The 11,656-nt window shown below is 41.0% G+C and overlaps 1 protein-coding gene across 1 annotated transcript; it reads right to left on the reverse strand.

Annotated features, from left to right (window-relative positions):
• Window positions 1–3,894: 3,894 nt before the first annotated feature.
• On the reverse strand, window positions 3,895–10,865 carry grpel1 (GrpE-like 1, mitochondrial). Its single transcript, XM_031314669.2, has 4 exons — window positions 10,686–10,865; window positions 9,084–9,210; window positions 5,872–5,953; window positions 3,895–4,916 (listed from the first exon to the last, which is right to left on the reverse strand). The coding sequence occupies exons 1-4, from the start codon at window positions 10,751–10,753 to the stop codon at window positions 4,570–4,572; spliced, it is 624 nt and encodes a 207-aa protein (XP_031170529.1). The 5' UTR covers window positions 10,754–10,865; the 3' UTR covers window positions 3,895–4,569.
• Between the last annotated feature and the right edge of the window lie 791 nt (window positions 10,866–11,656).

Consider the following 11,656-nt stretch of genomic DNA (forward strand, 5'->3'; position numbering starts at 1 on the left):
AAACTCAGTGCAGACTCATTTGAAACGATGTCCGAGCGCCGCTTGCACAGACTGATAGAATTTGTGGCTGAGATGACGCGCCGTCATAGCAACACGCTAGGTGTCCTGCCTCCAGCGCTGGCGATCGGAGCTGGAGCCGATAAATAGCCGCCACCGTTGCAGACATTTGTCCCGGGAATGAATGGCCATTGTAACCTTTCCCACTAGAGACAAGAACGTGTGAGTGGGCTTTTTGGGCCAGTGAGAACAGGGCAGCACTGGTGACTCATTCTCATGTTCCTGCTTTTTCGGCAAGCCAAACTAAATGGCTTTGATCCAGCTATTTAAAATGTACATGACGTTATGAAAGAGGCTGTCATTTCACGGCAGCAGCTCTGAAATCACAGAGGAGAAAGGCATGTGAATGGGTCTTACCTAGGCTGAAACATTAGATTCAGATCTTTTTCCCATAACTGTTGGGAAATTGGCCTTTTTGGGGGGAAATGCAAGTCCCGAGTAGCATTCGTTCTGTAGCGGTAGGTACTCACTGCCCTAAAACTACAACTTTTTTTGATGATAACGTTTTTTGTGGTCGCCAAAAAAAGGACTGGCCTCCCCTTCACTGTATAACTTGAGTTTCTTCTTCAACTGTGGAGAATGATAATGTTCTGTTACGGTCACTAAGTCATCAGGCGGAGTCCGAACCATGTACCATTCTAGTCATACACTACAGTTGTATTTAAAGTATAACTCTGGTGATATTTCAAATGTTTCTTATTGTCAACAAATCCCATGAAACGACCAAAACCAGCAGTGAACTGATTCTAGCACCAAACTGTCTAATGTTGGCTGAATCATAGCCTAATACATCTTCTTCCTCTGTGTTCCATTGTCAATTCAAACACATCAGTGAGGCTCACAGTTACACTGGGTGATAGAGCTGTCAAAACGGGCCAATAAATATTATAAATACACATATGAATATTCCTCCTAAAAAAACACACACAGGTTCACATAGCTTTAAATATCTACCGTATTTGTGCACATTATTTCCATTCGAAGACAAACCAGTTCTACTTGTATAGGTATATTTATTTGAAAGATCTCCGTACATAGACACAGAGCTCTCTCTGGAGCGTGCAGGAGACCGCGGTCACGTATGTCGTTTGTAATCTGGTTATGAACGACCGAGTCTCCTACCGTTCCTTAAAATTGTCTGATGATTTCCGGCGTCAGTCCAACATAACTTCCCAAATCTTCTCTCGAGTTAGACATATTGGTTGGCGTCTTAGAGGCGTTTTCTTCGTTGCCCTCGATGCTGTACTTGGACAGCGCCGGCTACATGACAGAAACGTTCTCAACGGGTCGGCTGGGTCGATCGGACATTACAACAAACATGTAGAACGCACAGGACAGACAGCCGCTGCTTTTTCCCCACATTCAAATATTCATTTTCATATTCAAATGTCTTAGTATTTTTATTTTTTTTTACAATTTGAATATATATAGTCCCCAGCATATGCACCATTTCCTCCTGTTTGAGTAACTTAAAAGCAACAATGAGCAGACGACATCTGCCGTAGGAACCAACGGGCAGCTGGAAGTTGGGAAGCATTAAGAATTTGTTGACAATAGGAAAAATACTATGACTTCTCATAGTATTAAGCTCTTTAATCTGTCTATCTCTGGGCCTTAGTGGTACATGACTTGGAGAAGCGCTGACCTAAAGCATGTGGGAAACATTCAGAGTGGGTCACATCCAGTACATAGACTTGTTTTTTTAGGCCATTGCAGCTGCTTAGCTAACCATAGCATAATCCATAGCTAACATGTTCTGATTGGAATTTGAGGTATTAGTCAGCCGTAGTGGGTGTATTGACGAGGCTGATTGAGCGACAGGCCTGGCATTTGATGCTGAAGCTGAGGAGAAGGTATGAGCATCATAATGGTATCGGTATCATAGGGGTCAGGTCAGCTCCAAAGGCCAAAATGCTGTCTGGACCAGAATGTTGCTAGGCTGGATCACGTTTGGTCCTTTAGATGACCCAGAGACATTCTGACAGTGGTGTCGTTCTGCATGTGCAACCAAATGTTCCACATTGTTCCAAAATGGTGCGTTTTGCTGTAAATGTTTTAAAGAAAAAATACGGCAATTAGATGATTATTTTTCTCAGTGGGGGAATATTATTTGTACGGGGTGGGGGGGGGGGTTTGCATACTTTGTCACCAACTGTAGATAATTTTGTAAGATAAATTGGAAAAAGAACCTATAATTACTGACCTGTGAAATGTACAGTATTTTGTCTCATGGAAATGTTTATAGCTTTTGTAATAAAAACAAAAACCAGATTTTTGGATTTGAAAGAAGCATTTGTGACGGCATGCTGTTGTGCTGTCTTTAATCTTGTTAACCGGTCTGATACTGTTGAGCTGTTTTGATGTCCCGTTATTTTATTATTACACATGACAAGGTATGTATGGAGATGTATTAAAAGTGCAAAAACTTTATAATTTTAAATAGTCCTGTTTCCTTTTCAATAATGTGCAGTACGTGTGACCCTGAAAAGAGGACTGGTTAATCAAGCTGCTACTGTGTACTAAAGAGTTAACCAATACCAGCATGTTAAGGCTGTTACATTGGCCACATCGTGTTAAGAAACTTTCTAAAATAGGAATTTGAAAATCTAATCTAACTTTAGTAAAAGTGATTAGTTCTGTGGTGGCCCTGAAGTGCAAAACACAACAGCAAAAGAGGAAACAAGGGCATTTGGGGAGAGCATAGAAATAGAATGGGAGTAGAATGGATATGGAACTGTTGTTATGGTGACAACACACAGTAGGGCCGTAGAGTGTGTCACACTCACCAGTTTTTTAAATCCAGATATTCCTCTAGCAGCACGGCTACAGACACGCTGTACAGAAGACGCCTCTCCATGCTTCGTTGTACTCCGCTGCTCGTTGGTCTGCAAACCTCACCTCGGTGGGTGCAAGTCGGATTATATGGAAGTTTATGTGATGGTGGAAGTTAGCATGCTGCTACAACAGTCCCAGTTCTTAGCCATGACAAGAGTACACATTCAAAGGATTGACTCTGACCATCGTGCTATGTTGATTTGAATGGGAATGTCCATTCTGTTTTTATGGGTGAGATTCAAACCTGATTAAGTAGGTACGTATTGGACAATGGCTCCTTGTCCCTGATTAGATGTACTCTCTGGCGGTCTGCTAGTAACGGAAGTAGTTCCGGCCAATTGGATGCCTTGTAAGACTCAGTCCTTACTGCAGTGGCCTGGGTTCATTCCCCCTCTCCTGTCCAATAAAGGCCAAAGAAAAATCTTAAAATATGCTGGCCGATGGAGTAGTTTAACTCCACAACGTTACAGTACATGGAGTCCCATAACCCAGCTTTGCTCACTCACTTCCAGTTCTTTGTAGCGTTGCTGCTTATTCCGACTCTCTGATTGGTTACACAGTATGTCAGTCTACCTTGACAGTCATGGACGTTTTTATATCAAATATAAGGATAATATATAAGGATAAATTATCTGTGATGGACATCACAGATAATTTATCCTTATATTTGAATGTGTGACATGCACCAACAACACCATGACAAATTCCTTGTATGTGCAAAAACGTACTTGGCAATAAAGCCCATTCTGATTCTGATATTCTCAGAATCTTGAAATATGTGTATTATGAAGGTGTTCAGATTTGGCTGAGGTATGACTCAGAGACGGAGTAGCTTAAGTACCTTAATCAGATCCATGAGCTGTGCCACGTTCACTGCTGCTACAGGTGAGCGTGCTGGTGAGAGCCAGAGCTAGAACACCTGCATGCAGAACCAGCAGTCAGGCTTAGCTGGCAAAGGTTTGATTTCAAGACGCGTGAAAAAGAAAAACATTAAACCAAGACGCTTTAATTTGTTTAATCTGATGCCGTGACACATAATTATGCTAATGGTTTACAGATAAGATGTGACATCACCGCCAGGCACCACTGAGCCAAATTGAGGCATGAGAACCTTAAAATTACTGACGCTGTCTTACCGGAGCTGATCACATCCAAACGAACAAACAAAGTAACATCGCAACTTTATCTCTATCTCCTCAAGTACGGATCCTGGCTATATTCACAGAATTAATATTCAACTCACACACACAGGACAAGAAAACAGGAGGCAAGTTCAAGATTATTAGGGCTTTAGCAAAAGTCTGGAATGATCCCAGCAGTTCAGAATCAGCTTTACTCAATATGGGGATGAACTTCACATCATAGCTCACCCAAAACATTAGAGGGCTTTATGGTCACTTGTTTCATCATATTTCTCTTTCGTTAAGATTCATAGTTGTTCACAATCTCTGGCAATAACTGACTCTGACACTGCGATTCTACTGGAAGGACTGCTGTGTGCCAGACAAAGTGTATGTGTAAATGTGTCTGTTAAAAACTGGTGGATACCGTCCGGATATAAAGTTCAGTTCAGTTGGGTTCCCGTCTCTCAGAGCCTGGACCAGTGTCTGGACCTGAGCTCATCCAGCACTCAGGCAACAGAGCCGGTCCCACTTTGTCACAGTTACATCAGCGCTTCTACGAGGCTTTGGCCACGCCCACCAATGCTGGCCTGAGGGTTCGACCGTGAAGCTTGTAGCCCACTTTGGTTACTACAGCGACGGTGCCGGGCTCCTTGCCCTCCACGGGGGCGTGGAAAAGGGCCTCGTGCTCGTAGGGGTCAAACTTCTGCCCGTCGGGGTTGAGCTTGACCAGGCCGTGCTTGGTGAAGACCTTCTGGATCTGGAGCTCGGTCATCACCAGGCCGTCGTACAGGTTCTTCAGGTGGGGGTTCTGGCTCGTCACCTCCTCCTTGGGCACGCTCTCTGTGGCCTTCTCTAAGATGTCGGCCACTTCCAGCAGGTCCTTACAGAAGCCCTGGATCCCTGGTGATGGAGGCATGCTTTAAGTCTCGGACTATGTATCATAATTATTATGCTGTATACTGTATACTATATATATATATATATATATATATATATATATATATACACACACACACACAGTCTAGTCACCTACATGACATTTGTATGTAGCTAACAACACTGACATGTTTATATCGGATTTTTACAATACATTATACAGTTTATAATAATCAGAAGTAGACAGTTATAGCCTCACTTTTAAAGAGCCTTTTTAGAATGTTCCCCATCTTTTAGTGTCTTATATAGTTTTTTTATGTATACAATAGATGTATAAAGTACTCCAAATGGAGCTCTCTCTCCCAGACAGCACTGTTTCTCCACTGCCTAAAAACACCTCGCCCACATTCCTCTTTGAAATTCTTCAATTAGTGATGTCACTGATTGAGAAAGCCAGCCCAGGTTTTCATATGTGCTGCCCATTGGTGCTGCCTCAACAAGCTCTGCCCACCCAGTAGCAAGTTTGAATTTGGTTGACCAATCACAACAGAGAGAGGGCCTGCTGACCAATCAGAGCAGACTGGGCTTTTCAGGAAGACAGGCCATGAGCTTAAACCGAGTGTTTCAGGTGAAGGCACTGCAGCAATGGGCAGAATGAGAAACATAATGTAGTATGTTTTTTGAACATTAAAGCATGTAAACCTAGTCTAGTAGACCACAATAGTACAAATATGATGCTGATGAAGAGTATAATAGGGGCTCTTTAAAGCTTACATCTAATAAGTAATGAAAATAAGTCATGTATGCACACTAATTATAAAAAGGTCTAATAAGCTTGTCATGAAATATAAATCAAGTACATTCTAGTATTTGACAGTGCAAATACAGGTTTTAAGTAAACAAAACCACTTCATAAAGACACACAATTTTTAGGTGGAGGATCCTATAATAGAAATATGGAAAACCGGCATATGTTTACCGTATAGTTTAGCATCTTCGATCATCTTCTGACTCCTGGTCCTGAGGTTCTCCGTGTCTGCTAAGGCCCGCTTGTACTTCTCCTGGGAACATGATCCAAACAGTTAGCCATGGCTCCAACACACAACTAACTACATTATGATCCAAACAGTTAGCCATGGATCCAACACACAACTAACTACATTATGATCTAAACAGTTAGCCATGGCTCCAACACACAACTAACTACATTATGATCCAAACAGTTAGCCATGGATCCAACACACAACTAACTACATTATGATCTAAACAGTTAGCCATGGCTCCAACACACAACTAACTACATTATGATCCAAACAGTTAGCCATGGATCCAACACACAACTAACTACATTATGATCTAAACAGTTAGCCATGGCTCCAACACACAACTAACTACATTATGATCCAAACAGTTAGCCATGGATCCAACACACAACTAACTACATTATGATCTAAACAGTTAGCCATGGCTCCAACACACAACTAACTACATTATGATCCAAACAGTTAGCCATGGATCCAACACACAACTAACTACATTATGATCTAAACAGTTAGCCATGGATCCAACACACAACTAACTACATTATGATCTAAACAGTTAGCCATGGATCCAACACACAACTAACTACATTATGATCTAAACAGTTAGCCATGGATCCAAGACACAGCTAACTACATTATGATCTAAACAGTTAGCCATGGATCCAACACACAACTAACTACATTATGATCCAAACAGTTAGCCATGGCTCCAAGACACAGCTAACTACATTATGATCTAAACAGTTAGCCATGGATCCAACACACAACTAACTACATTATGATCTAAACAGTTAGCCATGGATCCAACACACAACTAACTACATTATGATCCAAACAGTTAGCCATGGCTCCAACACACAACTAACTACATTATGATCCAAACAGTTAGCCATGGCTCCAACACACAGCTAACTACATTATGATCTAAACAGTTAGCCATGGCTCCAACACACAACTAACTACATTATGATCTAAACAGTTAGCCATGGATCCAACACACAACTAACTACATTATGATCTAAACAGTTAGCCATGGCTCCAACACACAACTAACTACATTATGATCCAAACAGTTAGCCATGGCTCCAACACACAGCTAACTACATTATGATCTAAACAGTTAGCCATGGATCCAACACACAACTAACTACATGATGGCATATCCACTGGGTTGGGTTTTTAAAATGTATTCAACCTTTATTTAGGGAAGGAAACGGATCTAAGCAATTACAAAAAATTGAATTAGTTACCATGTCTGTAGAGTACTTTTGTAAAAGGTGGTATTGATAAAAAATGGAACACAATGTTGTAAACAGTGCAGGAAATAAAAAAAAATATTTGGGCAGCAACTATTTTTTATGTGAAATGAGCCCAGATTAAAATGCATACAGTAAACCCAGTAAACTAGAATAAAAAGAACACTATTACTATTATCACTGCATTATATGTAACGCTGTTGTTTGTGTGAGTGTGTGTGTTAGAGATGGAAATGGAAATTACATGAATGAAAATCAAAAGATGGCTTAATTTAGGATTAGGATATTGGCACTTTTTTTTTTTTATTTTATTTTCTGACACTGGTTATAAACATGCCCTCTAATCACAAAGGAATTCTATTTGTTGCGTGCAGCAACTTTATACAAGATGTAACAATTACTAAATAATTGTCTAACCGCAATTATTTTGTATAACCGCAATTAAAGCATTAGAGCATTTTTTTTAATGAGATTGGTCACACTATTGTTTGGATCCATCAAACACGTTTGCAATACCGGCGTGGCATCACCTAGGTAACGTTAGCTAGCCGATGATGCTACGGACTCCTACCAGAGGACGCCCCGCCCGCATTTGCAAGTCCAGTCAGCTTTCAGACGTTCAACATCCACCGGAGCACCTTGACATGTGTAGTAATGTAGCTAGTGAGTCCGTCTGCGCTGTTTAATCTACTCTGGTGCTTTGGTTGACTAGTAGCGTTACCGGAAATGATGACGCTGTAGCGTTAACTTTATGCTAACCTAGTTCCACGGGGATTAGTGCTTTAATTTTTCTAATCTGTACAGAACAACTTGTTTGCTAACTTCTGCTAAGGTCCTAAGGTGTATGACTGTTGATGGCAATTGTTGATTTTGTTTAGATGTGCCAAAATGTCATTATAAAAGATTATTGGTCGGACTGTTGAGCTAATTTGCATCCCATGGTCAGTCCATACCAGACCTTTGTAATCACTTCACAAATTGTTAACTCCTTACATTTCTGTGAGTGATTTTTATGTATGTGAGATATATGTGTGTATGTGTGTTTGTTGTGTTATGGTTGTCTAAGCTACTGGATGCCTACAAATTTCCCTCAGGATGAATAAAGTAAGTAAGTATCTATCTATCTATCTATCTATCTATCTATTGCTATGCTAGCGGCAGCTGTCACTTGTTGCCATAGCAACTCCAAACATCCTGGGCTGTAGCCGTCATCCCTGAATTTTCTTTTCCCTGCTCTCCCTACGTCTCTCACACACACTCACACACCCCTGGACCAAGCCCCCAGGAAGAGCACCATGTCTAAAAGCCACCATGGGCTTAGCGGCTAAGGGTGGTACTGCCCCCCATGGCCCAGAAAGACTTTTCACATAGACTTTGCGTGATGAAAGAAACTTCTATATTTCAGCGGATCATTTTTTGAGGGGTACATCAACTTACCAGCCCGAACAATTAAAAGGGTCCTTGTTTAAAACGTCACGTTTTTAAAAAACTTTTAAATTCACTAGCAGCCAAATCCAGAGTTATTAAACTAGGTATGATCAACGTGAGCAGACCTGCGGGACTGCGCCCCCCCCACGGCGCCCTGCACTGCGCATGCTCACATGACTGTTCTCCCGAGGTCCGGTAGCAGTAATAATGGGTATAGCTAATAGTTGTAATTCACCATGTGTTCTATTAATATGTCCATGGTATTATCTTATGATACATACCGAGGGATGGATGGATGGATGTAAAGCCTGTAACGTGGATGTAATGTCATTAGCGTTTCCCATCGGCTAGTAGCTAACATCAGCGGTAGCTAGCATGGAAGAGAACGGTAACACTGTACATAGCTACATGCCTAGATCACGTTACTACAGACAGAGTGATTCCATGGCATTTGTCTGACTTACTGTCATGTCTTTGAGCTGTTCCTCCAGCTGGGTCTCTGCTGCACTCTGCTCCGGCTTCTCAGCCTCCTCCTCCGGACCGGGGCCATTCTTCTGCTGGGTGGCTGTGCATAACAGTCGTGGAGATGCTCTGGGGGGAAGGTGGGGAACAGACAGATTGGTTTTTGTGTTATCCATAATTGTAAATTAGTTCACTTGTAGGTTTGGACCGCTGGTTTGACATAATTCATTATTCAATCATGAAAATAATTGAAAACTGTTCATCATTGATGGAAACATTTTTCCATTAAACAAATGCAGGACACAGGCCATATGTGTAGCGCGCGCACACGCACACACACACACACACACACACACACACACACACACACACACACACACACACACACACGTTTAGGATGGAAAAGACAGCTTGCTTTGTCGACGTGACATGGGGGCGTGGCGGCATCGACGATTCCATTTTTTAAATTCCAAATTCAAGATTGTGACTTCATTTCGGTGTGTTTACTTCATCAGTGACCATACTGTAATGTAAAAAACTACAACCTGTCTGTGTGTCTTATTCTTTCTTTTAATATAAATATTGTATGACAATAGTCTACAATTATATGAAAATGCACAGTTTTAGTAAAATAATAATACGAAATAGGAGATTTAATACAAGATTTTGAACCCATGTGTAAGTACTGCATATATTATTCTACTTCTCCACAAGTCAGGGTATTTTGGTTCCTTGTCCAGGCCTGCTAATTGATGTATCAGACAGCTTAATTAACACTGCTGCCAGTTGTACAACTGCCAGTAGTACATACTAACAGTTATGCAACTACCCTATATGCCATTCCATGATAAATACCAACGCATACGTAGTACAGACTAAAAGGTGCAATTGCAATATTGTTGGAATCCTTGTAAGTAGTAGAATAGCCTATTCCACTGTGCTTTGATGTCATAATTTATCTCTAGCTGATAGTGTGGAGACATGACGCCAAATTCCATTCACAGGTTATTCATCTAGGTCATGTTAAGCAAAAGATTACACGTTCGCTAACGACAAAGGAAACGTTAAATTATCAGATTTATGAATGGAGTTTGGTTTGGCTCTCTCTCCATTTAGGACAAGACAACACACTAACGGACGTCAACGCATTATACAACGCACTTCAACTGATAGAAAAATACACACACACACACACACACACACACACACATATATATATATATAACAGACAGCCTTGAACGTTATCTTAGCATATAGCACTAATTCAACATTTAGAATGTGTCACGTTATGTCATCATCCTTCTGCTAGCAATTAACGTTAACGTTACATGCTGATAATGAAACACACACATACACACATACGCTTGGCCAGGTCATCTCCTACACACACACACACACATAAACACACAAGTCTGTATCTTTCACATAACGTTAAAGGTCAACGGACCATGGTCGGTTACGAAAGCTAACGTTGCTAACAGCTGGCTATTACTATGCCGTTTCCCGGGAGGACAATCACGTAGCTCACCTCCCTGCCAAACCAAGCCTGGTATTGCTATAACGGGCACATTTCAGTTAACAAAGTCGATATTGAAGTCTGTTACCTTACTAGCGCAGGTGAAGATACAATTGAGTAGCTCTGTCTCACTGCTCGCACACACCAGCTCGCCATTTTCACTGAATTCAACCCTTACTGTAACACACGCTCAACATGTATCGGAGAGCGCTGAGGCATGAAGGGACGCACAATGATGACGTCAGGCGGTTTGAGCCAATCAGGAGTCAGTAAGAAGACCACCTCTTCCATTTGACAAATCCGATTCAGAGAAGAGTTTGACGACAAGTTGTAGTTTGGTTGAGTTGAAGTAAAAGGTGAAAGCTGCACGTGACCAAGGACAGTATAAGGATAAGTGATGAAATACCAGTTACAAGGTACATGCTTGCAGTAGTGTTACCAGAACAGTGGGTATAGTAGGGTACAAGACCATTGAGAGCAGTCTTTTTGGCATTTTGATAGATGTACAACAAACATACACACTTCAAATGATGAGTAGTACAGTCATGTATGGATAACAGCACATGTTGGTATCAAAGTAAATAAGATTGAAGATAAAGTTGCAAATGAGGCTACAACAATATTTACATTGATTTGGAATTATTAAACAGATATCGAAGGAACTGGGGCAGAAGCACGTGGGAGGAGAGGAGGAGTTTTACAAAATTCAAAGGAAAGTGGGGAAAATTGTGTTCAGGAAGGAGCAATTAACATACATAATGAACATCAAGCATATATATATATATATATATATATATATATATATATATATAAAAAAGTATAGTTTAAAAGTATATATAAAAGTTTATTACAACACAAATCTGATATCTACGGAGCCCCACTGGGGTCAGCTGAGAAAAACTAAACTAAACCGTGCGCACAGAATAAAAATCCGTGAGCACGGATTCATAATCCATGCTCTCAGTTTTCTAAACGTGAGCAAAGTTATTCACAGATTAAATAAGGTAGTGTCTCCAAACTTACCTCAATTATAACTTGTCTCCTGCTAGTTGTACTACA

Source organism: Sander lucioperca, chromosome 17, assembly GCF_008315115.2.
Source record: "Sander lucioperca isolate FBNREF2018 chromosome 17, SLUC_FBN_1.2, whole genome shotgun sequence".
Classification (NCBI taxonomy): domain Eukaryota; kingdom Metazoa; phylum Chordata; class Actinopteri; order Perciformes; family Percidae; genus Sander; species Sander lucioperca.